The 15,816-nt window shown below is 36.7% G+C and overlaps 3 protein-coding genes across 3 annotated transcripts; 1 reads left to right on the top strand and 2 right to left on the bottom strand.

The window, feature by feature from the left end:
* Positions 1-848: 848 nt before the first annotated feature.
* cst3 (cystatin C (amyloid angiopathy and cerebral hemorrhage)) lies at positions 849-4,632 on the bottom strand. Its single transcript, XM_037782416.1, has 3 exons — positions 4,354-4,632; positions 1,703-1,813; positions 849-1,258 (listed from the first exon to the last, which is right to left on the bottom strand). Exons 1-3 carry the CDS (start codon positions 4,552-4,554, stop codon positions 1,181-1,183), a joined length of 390 nt encoding a protein of 129 aa, XP_037638344.1. The 5' UTR covers positions 4,555-4,632; the 3' UTR covers positions 849-1,180.
* Positions 4,633-4,830: 198 nt separating this feature from the next.
* ephx5 (epoxide hydrolase 5) lies at positions 4,831-10,238 on the top strand. The gene is made up of 10 exons (XM_037782338.1): positions 4,831-4,972; positions 5,071-5,128; positions 6,391-6,604; positions 6,705-6,885; positions 6,991-7,200; positions 7,280-7,409; positions 7,721-7,932; positions 9,326-9,434; positions 9,531-9,656; positions 9,763-10,238. The coding sequence occupies exons 2-10, from the start codon at positions 5,106-5,108 to the stop codon at positions 9,962-9,964; spliced, it is 1,407 nt and encodes a 468-aa protein (XP_037638266.1). The 5' UTR covers positions 4,831-4,972; positions 5,071-5,105; the 3' UTR covers positions 9,965-10,238.
* On the bottom strand, positions 10,101-12,982 carry LOC119495645 (MAD2L1 binding protein). Its single transcript, XM_037782354.1, has 3 exons — positions 12,556-12,982; positions 11,242-11,525; positions 10,101-11,149 (listed from the first exon to the last, which is right to left on the bottom strand). Exons 1-3 carry the CDS (start codon positions 12,929-12,931, stop codon positions 10,622-10,624), a joined length of 1,188 nt encoding a protein of 395 aa, XP_037638282.1. The 5' UTR covers positions 12,932-12,982; the 3' UTR covers positions 10,101-10,621.
* Positions 12,983-15,816: the final 2,834 nt, after the last annotated feature.

The raw sequence follows: 15,816 nt of genomic DNA, 5'->3' as shown, positions 1-15,816 counted from the left end.
TGTGCTGACTGGACTATAACTTGCCCCAAACTGCATGTGATTATTATAAAGTGGGCATGTCAGTAAAGGGGAGACTCGTGGGTACCCATAGAACCCATTTTCATTCACATACTTTGAGGTAAGAGGTCAAGGGACCCCTTTGAAAATGGCCATGACAGCTTTTCCTCGCCAAAATTTAGCACAAGCCTGGAGTGTTATTTAACCTCGTTCATGACAAGCTGTATGTTGGTTGGTACCAATGGATTCTTTAGGTTTTCTAGTTTCATATGATATCAGTATCTTCACTCTGGCTTTAAAACTGAGCTACAATGCTACAATGTCCGAAAAATCAATTGCGTTATTGCTTTGCGTGCGAAATTAGTGCCATTAAAATGTATTTGCGTTAACGCGTTATTATCGCGTTAACTTTGACAGGCCTTATTATTTTGTCTTCTCCTTGCTACTTTTGAATGCAGCCTATATTATTTTGTTACAGATGCCAGCTCATATGTGCTCTGTTTACATGTGATTACGTGGGATTTTGTAAAAAAAAAAAAAAAAAAAAGATTGATCCCCAGAAGGGGACATTCACATTAAAAGAATCAAAAAAGAGAAATACATTTAATAAAAAAAAATATATATCTGTGGTAATTCCGCTATTACTTCTGAAATTGAAGTTTTTCCTTCCTAAATTACCTTTCACTGCATTCATACTCTTATTGGCTAATGTCAGATGACGGATAGGAATAGCATGAAAACACACATAACACACTGTTCTGCACTCTTTCCAAAAATAATACAATATTTAACTGTGGTCAGGACAGAAAAAGCTCAACACCTAAATACATATACCACAAGGACACATTCAGTTTAGTTCACATGCTACTTTAATTTGCATTTAGTTTGAAAACAGCATGTGCTTTTTAGTAGCATAATCAACAGTTCAGTCCACTTGCTCAGTTTAGTGACTACAAAGTTGCTCCTCTAAAAGTAATATACCTCTACATTGCCATACTGTATAGGTTACTTGGAAACACTGTGATTTTCAAAGGTTATTCAATCTAGGATAAAGTGAAATAGCATAGGCAGAAAATGGAAATGTTAATACTTTTGTGTTTCATCTACAGGAAAATACATGTTGGTCTGTATGAAGGTTATTCTGCAAACGATGCCAATACTGAAGATTTCCCGCGTAGTTCTCTTACTCGCATCTCTCGTGCGTCACCTTGATTTCCTTCAACCATACGCGGCTCCACACTGTAAACACGCACTCGTAAGGCTGAGGAAGAAAAGGTTACACACATTATATATATATATATATTAAACAAAACAGCATAGAATATGAGATTATCATAGTCAATTATAAACATTTGTTGATTATTGCAAGAGCAGATTTCATCAAAAATGTTCCTCTTTCAATGAACTATAATCATCAATAGGCTAATGTTGAATTCATCTGGTTAAAAATGACCAGCCAGCTCCCTCGCTTCATGCTACTCTGTCTAATTCCAACTTCTGTGTGTGGCAACAGCAACAAACAAAGCTCGATGGTTAAAAAAGGGGAAGTTTCACAATCTATTTTCGGTCTACTGTTGAAGAGAAGTACATGTCTCCTGTATGACATTTAAACAGTGTGTGTCTAATAACTCCCAATGGAAAAACAAAGTGGGGATTTTTTTTTCTTCCAGAAGCTGAGGTTGTAGCCTCTAAATAAAGTCATTACCTGAGCCTTTTTTGGGTCTGTGTGGATGGCACACTCGTCATTTGCACGGTCCTTTCTGCAGGTGGACTTCGCCAGCCTCAAAGTTATGCGGTACTTCATGCCAGCAACCACCTGAGAGGAGAAGTGGGTAAACCTTAAAGATAAAGCTCTGTAGCAATAACATATCATTCAGGACAATACAAAATCAAGGCAAAACTGGCAGCCATTACACTCCAGCCAAGTTTAAATGAACACATACCCCAAATAATAACACTTGTCATTATCAGTTTATCGTTATGTCCGTCAAATACTAATGAAGTTCACACCAACACACACATTGTCTGGTGCAGCTCTTTGAAGTTTCAAGAAGGACATACAACTACTGATAAATGATTATAAATTACCTGCAGCAAAAAAAAAAAATATTTTTCATATATATCTATATATACATATATTAGGGCTGTCCCGAATACCATTTTGTGGGCTTCAAAGCTTTGGTGAGAAATATTCAAAGGTATTCTCTAAGCTTCGGGGGGGCAACGTGGCGCGGCAAGCTGACACGTTCTTCTGTCTGTCTGTCTGTCTGTCTCCATCTCCCCCGTTTCAGTGCCCTGGACAGAGCCAAACAGCGATATCCGTCTCAGAATAACTAATAATAATTAATGTTGAATAAGAATAATGAATGATGTTGTGTGATTATTCCTTATTTCGTGGGCTATTTGGGGATTTATACATTATTATTACATACTTGTATGTAAAAAATGTAATAAAAATATTTGAAAAAACAAAGCATTCGAATAGTGATTTGGAGGTCGAATATCATGGGTCAACAGTCGAAGCATTCAGGTCAGCCCTAACATTATATATATATATATATAGATAGATAGATAGATAGATAGATAGTAACTTACAGATAGTAAGTACAAAAATATACCAGATATAAAAATACAAGGAGATGAAGAAAACTGTTAAAACTGAATATAGTGCAGAAGAGACTGTTAAAAATGAGTATAGTGCAGGGTAACTCCAGTAGCTTAGTCTATGAAAGTGCACTGTGTGCATTATTATCTGTCCTGCAGACCGTCCTTCTTTGTCTCTCCCCCCAGAGAGGTGTTGTACACACATATATAAAAACATTTATTTTATAAAGATTTATTTTTATTAGCGGAAGGCTTATTTTACAATTCAATTCCAACGTGTATCAACATTTCTTTTTGTTTTTAAAACAAATATTGAAACCAGAGAAATAAAATAACATAAGAAATTCATAATTATAGAAACAAATGTGGTAATGATATATTATTGATAATGAACCTAACCTGGTATCAATATACTTTACTTAATAATAATAATAATAATAATAATAAGTAAATGAAAATATGAAAATATAAGATATGTGGTATTGATAGATTATTGATAATGAACCTAACCTTGTATCAATACACTTTACTTAATAATAATAATAATGAGTAAATTAAAATATAAAAATATAAGATACATTCAAAGTAATGAATTGAAATATTAAAGAAAAATGAATTAATTTATGTATTTTTAATAACAAAAGAAATTCATAATTATAGAAAAAAATGTGGTAATTATATATTATTGATAATGAACCTAACCTTGTATCAATATACTTTACTTAATAATGATAATAATAATAGTAATAATAATAATAATAATAACATTGAGTAAATGAAAATATAAAAATATAAGATACATTCAAAGTAATGTTTGAAATATTAAAGAAAAATGGTGATGTCTTTTTTAAAAGCCTGGGCTGACCTGCAGCAGACATGTTAACAATATTGAAACCAGAGAAATAAAATAACATAAGAAATTCATAATTATAGAAAAAAAATTGGTAATGACAAATAATTGATAATGAACCTAACCTTGTATCAATATACTTTACTTAATAATAATAATAATAATAATAATAATAATAATAATAATAATGACTAAATAAAAATATAAAAATATATTATTAATAATATTATATATTATAATATAATAAATAATATCATATATTATTGTTAATAATAATAATAATAATAATAATAATAAAAATAATAATAATGACTAAATAAAAATATAAAAATATATTATTATTAATATTATATATTATAATATAATAAATAATATCATATACTATTGTTAATAATAATAATAATAATAATAATAATAATAATAATAATAATGAGTAAACGAAAATATAAAAATATAAGATACATTCAAAGTAATTAATTGAAATATTAAAGAAAAATGAATTAATGTATGTATTTGTTAAAAGCCTGGGCTGACCTGCAGCAGACATGTTAACAAACATCCCAGACAGGACAGGAAAGGCTCTGATTGGATTATGGTGTTTTGTAATCAAAGGTTGCAGACATGTTTCACTGCCAAAATTTAAATTACCACCCAGATCCAACTAAGCACACAGTGTGTATAAATACATGGATAAACCACTGCAGTAGGCCGCAGGCTAACAGGCTAACAGGCTAACAGGCTAACAGGCTGACAGGCTAACAGGCTGACAGGCTAACAGGCTGACAGGCTAACAGGCTAACAGGCTGACTGAAGGCCTACACAAGATAAGATAAGATGAGCCTGTATTAATGTAGTTAGACTGGTCTGCAGACATTAACAAGTCCAGTTAAAGGTTTGCTGACCTGTCTCTCGGCGCTGACCACCTCCTCCACCTGACGCAGGTACATGTCGTTGGTGCCTTTGTTGTGGTGGACGACGGACACATTGATGGCGTTTTGGACCCCTTCGTCATTCACATCAACGTTTTGAAATCCTCCGACCATACCTGTCGAGGCGACGGCAAGAACCGCCGCAAAAACCAGGAGGACAATCTTCCACATCATGTTTCTCTGTAAGAATAATACAACAACAACAAAAATAACTGTTTCCTCCCTGTTATATGAACAACTGCGTCACTCACTGCTGTTGTTTGAGTGGCTTATCTCACCAGCCAATCAAACAACAGCATCTGATTCGAGTTCTCTCTCAGCAGCCAATCAGACAACAGCATCTGATTCGAGTTCTCTCTCTCAGCAGCCAATCAGACAACAGCATCTGATTCTGTTCTCTCTCAGCCAATCAAACATCAGCATCTGATTCTGTTCTCTCTCAGCCAATCAAACATCAGCATCTGATTCTGGGTTTCTCTCTCACCAGCCAGCTGCACAGTGTGTGTTTGTTTAATGCACCGCTGAACCCTGTAGTGTGTCCATTTGTACATATTCTAACATTATCTGAAGGGAAAAAAAGGAGACAAACAAGGTATGTTGAAATGCATGGTTGGTTGGATTTTGACGTGCTTGTACACGACTTTCCAGGCGCGGTTGCATACAAATTAACCATTTTCAACTTTGTCCCAGTACACACCTGTAGGAAGCACCTTTGGAGTTGCACAATGCAAAGACTGCAGATTTTAAAGTAAGTTTGATCGAGATAGAAGTATCTAGAGGTCAATTTTTGATAAGATTTAGGGGAACCAAATTTTGGAGTAGCTTATTGTTTATTTATTGTTTATTTGTTTTGCACAATTTAAGACTATACAACATAACAAAAAAATAAATGAATAATATAAAGTGCAGGAAGAGGCAAAAAAAAAAACACTGGGCTTATCTGAAGCCTCCACCTAGAGACAAGATTAATATAAAGAAATAATATGACTATATAATAGTGATAACAAACAATAAGGACAAGATATATATAATAACCATTTGTAGATACAGGTCTATAAAAAACACACCTGTAGGCTCACCTTTGGAATTGCACAATGCAAAGACTGCAGGTTTTGAATTAAGTTTGATCGAGATTAGAAGTATCTAGATGTCAATTCAATTCAATTCAATTCAATTTGCTTTATTGATCATGACTGTCAGGTGAACAATATTGCCAAAGGGTCAATTCAATAATAAATAAAAATAAAAAAGAACAAAATAAAAACAAAAACATATATATACATACTGTATATACAATTCATTAAGCAATTACAATATATAGATATTTAAAAAGAACATGCATGTAAATGGAAGAAAACAATAAAGAAGTAATTAATGTATATAGATGTCTCTAGATCTTCATCCTTCTAAATCCCTCTAGTAGAGGTCAATTTTCGATAAGATTTAGGGTAACCAAATTATGGAGTAGCTTTTCACATCCATCAATAAACTTTTCATTTGTCAAATGCTTCAAAAAGTCACTTAAAGGGTCATTTAATTGCTGTTTTGTAATTGCTTTTCCCCATGTTGTCCATGTATCTGTTTTCTGTAACTAACACACACACACACACACACACACACTTGTCCTTTATTTAACCAGCTTAGTCCCGTTGAGATCAAAGATCTCTTTTACAAGGGAGACCTGGCCAAGACAGCAGCAAGACAGTTATAGTGAAAGTAACAGACAACACATAAATTAACAACATTAAAACTTGCTCATACAAAACACTTGCACACAGACAACCTGGACTGCAGCGATTTCACCAGAGCCTTAAACTCATTCAAAGTAACTAAGTTTTGAAGTTGAAGATCAGATTTTCATTTTTTTTGCCTCTTCCTGCACTGTATATTATTCATTTATTTATTTTTTTGTTATGTTGTATAGTCTTAAATTGTGTAAAATAAATAAAGTATTTGTAATGATATCAGAGCTGTAATGATGTTTTTCTCCTCATATTTTCACACACACAGGGGAACTTTCTGTGGCTTGGATGTTGTCCAGCAGCAGCTCCTAATAGGCTCAGCTGTGGCAGCAGGTGGCTTACTGGCATACATAGTGCACAGAAGAAGACAAGTCAAAAGTATTCCTCTTGGTGATGGATGGTGGGGAGCAGGAAAGAAGACCCTGTCAGAGGATGATAGAATCTACCCCTTTAAAGTGAAAACCTCAGATGAAGAGATTAAGGTCGTTTTGAGCTATTAATTACATGTTTAATTACCAATTACCAAATTAAAAGTACCTATAATAACATGTTTATGTGAAGTTATCAATTCTTATTCAACAGGACCTTCAAATGCGCATTGACAAAACCCGCTACTCTGATCCTCTAGAAGATAGCTGCTTCCAGTATGGCTTCAATTCAACATATCTCAAGAAAGTGGTTTCCTATTGGAGACACGAGTTTGACTGGAAAAAGCAGGTGGCAGTGCTTAACAAGTATCCACACTTCAAAACTAAAATAGAAGGTACACACAACCCCGAGCTGAACTGGTTTGCTTTAATAATTGGGATATTTGGCCAAGAATCAGTCCACATAGGCCCACTGTTTTCTTTTCTTTGCTTCAATGCAGGATTGGATGTGCACTTCATCCACGTGCGACCACCACACCGTGAGAACCAGACGGTCCTGCCTCTTATGCTCGTTCACGGCTGGCCCGGCTCCTTCTACGAGTTCTACAAGATTCTGCCACTGCTCACAGAGAACCAGGACGGACTCGTGTTTGAGGTCATATGCCCGTCTATCCCTGGCTACGCTTTCTCAGAGGCCTCTCACAAACAAGGTTGATGAGTCTAAATAAATGTGATGTGTGTATTTCAGCTTGAGCGGCAGGATGTTTACAGCTTCCTGTATGTTTTCAGGGTTTGACAGTCTCGCTGCTGCCCGAGTTTTCCTGAAACTGATGGAGCGTTTAGGGTTCTCCCAGTTCTATCTGCAGGGAGGAGACTGGGGCTCTCTCATCACCACCAACATGGCCCAGATGAAGCCTCAGTAAGACAGCAAAACAAGCTGCCACAACTTATCGCTGCGCTGCACATTCCACCACCCACTTGTTTTTATAAAAAGGGAACATTGTGACATCCTTACTTAAATTGTGAAACAGTGCTTGCACTGTGTAAAGTTCACAACTGACCAAAACTACTGACATTACAAATTCCTGCAGTCTGGAGCAAATAGAGGACACTATGCCAAAAGAAAAACATGATCAAAAACTTGCATTTATAGCTATAAATTGCCGCTTTATACACATGTATTACACACATGTTGTAAGACCTATATATTTTTTTTGTCATCCTTTCCAGGTGCGTGAAAGGCCTTCACTTAAACATGTTTATGTCAAGAAAGGGGTTCAAAGTGATGCTTTCCATCATGATTGGTCAATATCTGCCCTTCCTGGTGGGCTTCAGTCGGGAGGATGTTCGCCGGCTGTTCCCTTTCATGGAGAAGAATGTCTGGGACATCCTGAGGGAGTCAGGCTACTTCCACATCCAAGCCACTAAACCAGACACTGCAGGTGAGGACAACCAAGAAACAGACAGGTCAAAGACGAACCACCTGAAACAAGCAAAATGATCCTGGTATTTTGTGGTCTCACTCCCAGCTAATATATCTTAAAGGTCCCATATTATGGTCACTTTCAGGTTCATACTTGTATTTTATGTTTCTATTAGAACATGTTTACATGCTGTAATGTTAAAAAAAAACTTCAGTTTCCTCAGTCTGCCCGAAAACGCCTTTGTGCCTCCGTCTGAAACACTCTTTTTAGCACATTTCAACAGAATTGTGTTACTAGGCAACAGCTTGGGTCCATGTTTACTTCCTGTCAGCTGATGTCATTCACATATTCTTCGTCCAAAATCGCACTCTATGCACTACATACTCAATATGTGTACTATCGTTCAACATACGTTTGTGTGAATAAACAGCAGTATGTATCTTTTAGGACGCACTGAGCAGTAATGTATATCGTCCCTTCAGGAGAGCCTCCTTGCCGGTTGGAGACGTGTAACCATGGTAACCCATGCCAACCTCATGTGACCAAAACGAGGATTTGTGAGAATCAAAGTCTGAACTAATTTAAAAATATATATTACGCCTAGCAAAGTGATTACTTTCAGTTAAATTGAAGCGTTATTGATGTTGTAGAGCTGTCCGTCAACATCCTTTATGAACGTTGTTGTCATTGCCACATTGCATTGTGGGATATTTATGCCGCCGTAGTGTCCAGCATTGCATACTGTAATATTTCACTGGAAATAGTATGAAATTCGCGTACTATTGGTTCCATACTATGGTTTCGGACATACTAAAATATCTCACATACTGTCTTAGCGTACTAAATAGCATGCTAGTATGGAATTTCGGACGCAACCATACACTGCAACCAGAAATAAACTCGGACACATTTAGAATGTTCACGTTTAAAACTGTGTAATGGTCTATATATTGTAGAGCGGGTCGCCCACCAATTGTAAAGTCGGCGGTACGATCCCTGGCTTCTCCAGTCCACATGTCCAAGTGTTCTTGAGCAAGACACTTAACCCCAAATGTGAAGTGTGAATGAGTATTTAGATTAGATCCTGATGGGCAGGTTGGCACCTTGCATGGCAGCCTCTGCCATCAGTGTATGAATGTGTGTACTTCACCACTTTGAGTGGTCGGAAAACTAGAAAGATGCTATATAGATGCAAGTCCATTTATATTTGTGACATCACAAATGGACAGAAATCCTGACGGCTTGTTTCAAACGCACAGTTACTGAATACGGGCTGTGTGTATTTCTCCATGGACTGAGCGTTTTGATACTTTCACAGTATTTATACAGGACTTAAACCTGCTTTATGATTAAAAAAAAGACTTGAAAATCTCACTTTTTACAATATGGGACCTTTATATTGTGTGTACAGGCTGTGGAGTGAATGACTCCCCTGTAGGCTTGGCGGCCTACATTCTGGAGAAGTTCTCCACCTGGACTGATCTGAGGAACAGAGATCTGCCGGATGGTGGGCTGGAGAGGTACAAGAGGGAATTCAATTTTGCCTTTTTTTTTTTATTTATAGCATAGAAATAATTGCCGGCTATAATTAATTATAAATGTCTGCGTCTTTACAGGAAATTCAGCCTGGATGAACTCTTGACAAATGTCATGATCTACTGGACCACGGGCTCAATCGCCTCCTCCATGCGCTTCTACAAAGAGAACTTCAAGAGTAATCCTGAGAAAAGAGTGGATGCAAAGTATGTGCTTATACTGTCAAAACTATGACTGCTGTTTTATAAAAGTGACAACCTTATTATCCTATTTTGTGTTATAATTCTGATTAACTTTCCTCTTTTGTTTTAGGACGGGGATATTTGTGCCCACTGGACTCGCCGCCTTCCCTGCGGAGCTGATGCACTGCCCTGAATCGTGGGCACAAATTAGGTACCGAAACATCTACTCCTACACTTTCATGCCTCGAGGTGGCCACTTTGCTGCCTTTGAGGAGCCTCGGCTGCTAGCCAACGACTTTGTCCAGTTTGTCAAAAAAGTGGAGGGGTTCTGAACCCGTCGATGCACTCTCAGACCAACGTAATTATGGTACATCTGTTCTTTATTATTGCTGTTGTCTTTGATTTAGATTGACCACACTACAATGCATTACTACAATGATTACCTCCAAAACTGCAGCACTGTCAAAATCTTTTTCAGGTTTTTAATAAATGTAAACATATACACAGATACTGGCACTCAAATGTATCCAAAGATTGTATTCAAGAAAGCAATATAATGCACTAAACCTTTCAAGTTATGCTCATTAAAAATATATTGCACCAATATTATGTGTGTTTTTCTGGTTAACATTCTTAAAAATGAGTGTTATTTTATGCAAAACATGTAAAACATTCTTCATAAATATAAACAATAATACACAAGTTCCCAAACAGATTTTATGATAACAAAGCCTCTCCAGAACACATTCTCTCAGTATTTCAGAAGAAAAAAAGAAAAATACACCATACTGCTTGTGTCAATATTGTTTAAGTGATGTACTTTTAATCACAAGTAGAAAAATTTAACTCATAATTTATTAAAATATGAACAGCTCAATTCAAAATTGAAGTTAAAAATTAATTTGAACCACCATTAAAATGGAATTGTAGTATACAGGCACCAGAAAGAGAGCTCCAATCTCAGACTATGTGCTCTCCAACTTTTTGGGTTAGTTGCCTAAGCCCTTGATAGTCATGGGCGCCTGGAACCACACATAATCCTGCCAGTCTGACTCCTGTGCCCTTGGTTCCTTACAGGCGCTGGGATCAGCAGACAGAGCAATAATTTGGTTCTTTACACGGGTTGGCACTTTAAATTGTAGTTTAGGGCGAAACCAACTGACACCGCAATTCCTGTGAGCCAGTGCCAAGACTGTTGTGGGCATTAAACGAACAGGTCTGCTGTCAGACAAGAGGTCAGCCACAAAAAGAGTGCGGAAGAGTTGCCTCAAGCATGAGGACACCCGCAGACATTGATCTCCACTGGCCAATACCAGAGCCTCCATGTTGATCTCGTACAGCTCTTTGGGGAGGTTGAGAGAGCCGCCCATTAGCAGCAGCACACGGGGCACCCTGCTAAGGGAAAAAAGCACCTCCAGCTGCTGCAGCACCTCCTCTAGCTCCTGAAGCGTCTGTTGACACTTGCGCCGGTCCATGTCTGCAGCCTTTACCGGCCTCCGACTTACTGTGTCTTTATCCTGAAAAGCAAAAACATTCAGCAACACACTTTTAGTTCATCTCAAATCCACAACATTTCTTCATTTATGGGCGGATTATGCGCACTATTCACCTGCATTGAGGCTTGCTGTTTCTTCTGGGAGTACACCAGCTGGTCATACGTCATGGGGAGTTGCTGTCTCTGATAGAGAACGCACTTGAGGATCTCGCTGACGAAGCGGCAGCAGCCATCCTGAGTTACGGTGCCAGGGAAAACCACGTTCACACGGCCTTCGTCCTGCGCTCTTCTCTTTACCTCGGAATCACTGTCCTCTGTGTTACGAAGTTGTTTACTTGCAGACACAATGGAATCTTGCAAACTTGTCTGACCAGAAGTATCCTCTTCTTGGGGGTTGTCTGTCAAAATAAGGACCAGAATAATGTCATTAGGGTGAACAATGGACTGGTGATGTTCAATTTTAGCTAGTTAAATGTTAATGAAATCTAGCAAGGCCAGTGTTGTAATAAAGCCATTGTCCCCATTTCCCCCTAAACTTAACATAGAGCTTAGAACATAGAGAATTACTCATACTGTACTTAGGCATAAGTAGCAAATACTCTGTTATCAGTAAAAGTCCTACTTTCAAAGTTTTGTTTAAGTATACATTTATACACTATTATATCAGGTTATCATCATATATATTATATTACTGGATTATTATGTGGCATGCCTTTACGTGTAAACAGCATTTTAATGCAGCTGGTCAGGATGGAGCTAATTTATCTACTTTATATACTGCTGGATAATTTACTCATATTTTCTTTGTTGTGTAATGTTTGTAAGCAAAAATAAGCAAAATATGTGTCTGTAAAGTAAGAATGAGTAGAATAGTAAAATCATGTCCATGACAAATGTTTGGATTTGTCCAAACCCCAAAAATATTCAGTTTACAATGATAAAGAGAAGCTGCAGATCATCACGATTATATTAAGACACTGAGGTCAGATAATGATTGGAGCTTTTGCAACCATTAATCGTTTATCAAAGTTGTTGCTGATTAATTGTTGATGAATAATCAATTAATTTAATAATTGTTTCAGCTGTAAACTATTGCTGTTAAATAAATGCAGTGGAGTAAAACCTTTAATAATATATTAGAAATATTCAAAGTGCCTCAAAACTGTATCTCAGTACAGTACTAACGTAAATGTGTTAGTAACTGCTAAATAACCTCAGACCATTATGTCTGTCATATGCAGTATTTAGATGAATACAGTGTTAACTGGAAACATACATGTATAATGTCATTAAGAGAACAGGATTGTTTTAATAATGACCTCAGGGATTTGTTGAGTTATCCACTATCAAAATGATAATAATGTGTTTTTACAGATCAGATGTTAAAGACATGATGCTATACACACCCAGGGTTATCATGTGACCTACCTGGAGTGCTGGCTGTGGAGGGCACAGCGGTGTTTTCCTTGTCTACAGCGTTGTCCACACTTTGCTGTTTTGAATTTAATCGATGTTCAGGTGAAGCATCTTTCAGTTCCGTTGCATTATTCGTCTTTAAACACGTGTCTACGTCCAGTTGTTGTTCGGCTACTTCCGCATATGAATGTAAGTCGCCGGGAACACTTTGTAACGTTAAGACTTCACTTGTCTTATTCGCTTCCTCCAGCGGGCCAACAACATCTTCATCTGACGACAACGTCAGACAGCTCGTTACCTCGCTGTCTCCGCTGTTAATAATGGACTTGTGTCCCCCCGTGTCTTCTGAGTTTGATGTTAGTTTAACTATAGTCGAGTCTTCTGCCATCGTTTTGAATGTCCCCGCCGGGTCTCTTCTCCGCACTGCATCATGGGAAATGTATATTACTGATGTGTTGGTCGCGAACGAGTCGGTTCAAAGAGCCGGCTCTTTTAAGTGAACGATAATGGTACGTGTCCACAGGCTCCGTGCTTTCCACGCTCCCCATTCATTGTCTATGTAAGCAGCCGCGCAATGCATTCTGGTAGCGTGGCGTCGCCATTCGAGAAACGGAGTGTCACAACGCCCGTTCCTCATTTGCATAAAGTTGAGGGCTAGTCTACTTCATGCAAATCAAGGGGCGTTCGACGCGACTCGCTGCCTCTCAAAACTCCTGAGAATCTTTTAAAATAAATGTTGTCGATCCAAAATAAATACAGACTCATCAACTGCATGGCTTATTTCTCGCCTCAAATTTTTTCAGAAACACATTTCGGTGAACTATTTTTGTGAAATAAGAGAAGAAAGTTTCCAAACGAGCCTCCATACTGTTTCCGGTTTGAAAGCTGGGAGCAGCAGCCAATGGAGGGAAAGCCTTTGTCCAATCAGGTGGGGACAGCCTTGTGTCTAGGACAGTCGACCAAGCGTCCAATGTTGGGAAGCGTCGCGTCCCCTCGCGATAAAAAACGCCCCTGTTGACACGTCCCTTGAGAGCCGTTTTTTTTTTTCATTTTTCTTTAATTAATTCAAGGCAGAGTGATAGGTTCATCTTCTCCGCGCCACGGGCACTCCATGTATTGACTGTGACTGAATGTTGTGTTAATGACGTCCGTGCGACTAATCAGGTAATGACGGACAAGGATCATACCATCAAGCAGGGAGGGGTGGAGGTGTGCAGCGCACTGACGGTCTACAGGTACAGAGCAGGAGGGAGAGGAGGAGAGAATAGCAGAAAAGATGAGTGACAGTCGGAAACGAAGCAGCATGTAAAATTATGATATTCTGGAAATTATAAGGTTTCGTATAATTATAATGAGTAATTTAAGTGATATATGTGCACACATGCTAATCATAGGTCAAAAAAGCGCTAAATTTGGCTGAATTATAAAAGGCAGAAGTGGTAAAAATGAAGAGCCGTTTGGGAGCCGAAAGAGCCGGCTCTTCTTGGGTGAGCTGAGCCAAATGATCTGGCTCACTAAAAAGAGCCGAAATTCCCATCACTAATGTATATCGATCGATAGCAATGCTGCGTTCACGTTCACATGGAAAGTTCCGAAATACAAGCCTCCTTTTTGTTTTCTTTTGTTTTCGTCAGGCTATTACGTGCTAATAAATACATACTTTTATTATTGCGGGTGTGAGTGTTGGGTTTGTATGTGATTCGTGTTTTTTTTTACAACTTACTGAATTTTGGTAGTCACTCACTACATTTTTTTTAGAATTAAGCGCTTTAATAGTGTCATTTTGTAACAGCTCAACAGACCTAACATTAAAGGTATGTGTCGCAAATGTAACGTAGAACAGAAGCTTACGTGCAGCTTTTCTAATAATTTAATTCATCGTTTGACGGCAAAAAATCAGGATATGACACCACACAACAGCATTTTTTTGGTGCTGTGTTGAGTACACAAACGCATCATATTGAGGTCCCGGAAGTGAACATCTCATTCTTATTCTGAATCGATTATTAGCCGTAATATCATCATAACCATCAAAGGTAGACTTTACCACACGCTACGAGGTTGTGAAACGATGGTATATGTTCCTGTTAGAAGCCAAGTCCGTATGATATCAACCTTGTTTTAAGAAAAAAAAAATTTATTCGTGATGTCATGGAGAAGGACTACACTACCCACAATCCTACGCGTAACAGCGACGTCACTGCTTGGTGGAGCTCGCTGTTACCATGGAAATGTATTAGGGCCACATTGAGGAAGAAAAAATAAATCTGAGATTTCGAGAATAAAGTCATAATATTATGAGAATAAAGTCATAATGTTATGAGAATAAAGTCATAATGTTATGAGAATAAAGTCATAATGTTATGAGAATAAAGTCATAATGTTATGAGAATAAAGTCATAATGTTATGAGAATAAAGTCATAATGTTATGAGAATAAAGTCATAATGTTATGAGAATAAAGTCATATGTTTACTAGAAAAAAATCATAATATTACGAGAATAAAGTAATATGAGAAAAAAAAGTCATAATATTACGATAAAAAAGTTGTAATATAATGAGAATAAAGTCATAATATTATGAGAATAAAGTCATAATATTACAAGAATAAAGTCATAATATTACGAGAAAAACAGTCATAATATTACGAGAAAAAAAGTCGGAATATTATGAGAATAAAGTCATAATATTACGAGAAAAAAGTAATATGAGAAAAAAAAGTCATAATATTACGATAAAAAAGTTGTAATATAATGAGAATAAAGTTGTAATATTATGAGAATAAAGTCATAATATTACAAGAATAAAGTCATAATATTACGAGAAAAACAGTCATAATATTATGAGAATAAAGTCATAATATTACAAGAATAAAGTCATAATATTATGAGAATAAAGTCATAATATTACAAGAATAAAGTCATAATATTACGAGAAAAACAGTCATAATATTATGAGAATAAAGTCATAATATTACAAGAATAAAGTCATAATATTATGAGAATAAAGTCATAATATTACAAGAATAAAGTCATAATATTACGAGAAAAACAGTCATAATATTATGAGAATAAAGTCATAATATTACAAGAATAAAGTCATAATATTATGAGAATAAAGTCATAATATTACAAGAATAAAGTCATAATATTACGAGAAAAACAGTCATAATATTATGAGAATAAAGTCATAATATTACAAGAAAAACAGTCATAATATTATGAGAATAAAGTCATAATATTACAAGAATAAAGTCATAATATTACAAGAATA

The sequence above is a fragment of the Sebastes umbrosus genome, chromosome 10, assembly GCF_015220745.1.
Source record: "Sebastes umbrosus isolate fSebUmb1 chromosome 10, fSebUmb1.pri, whole genome shotgun sequence".
NCBI classification, from domain to species: domain Eukaryota; kingdom Metazoa; phylum Chordata; class Actinopteri; order Perciformes; family Sebastidae; genus Sebastes; species Sebastes umbrosus.
Note: the sequence above shows the minus strand (reverse complement) of the source record. Positions and strands in the feature narration are given on the sequence as shown.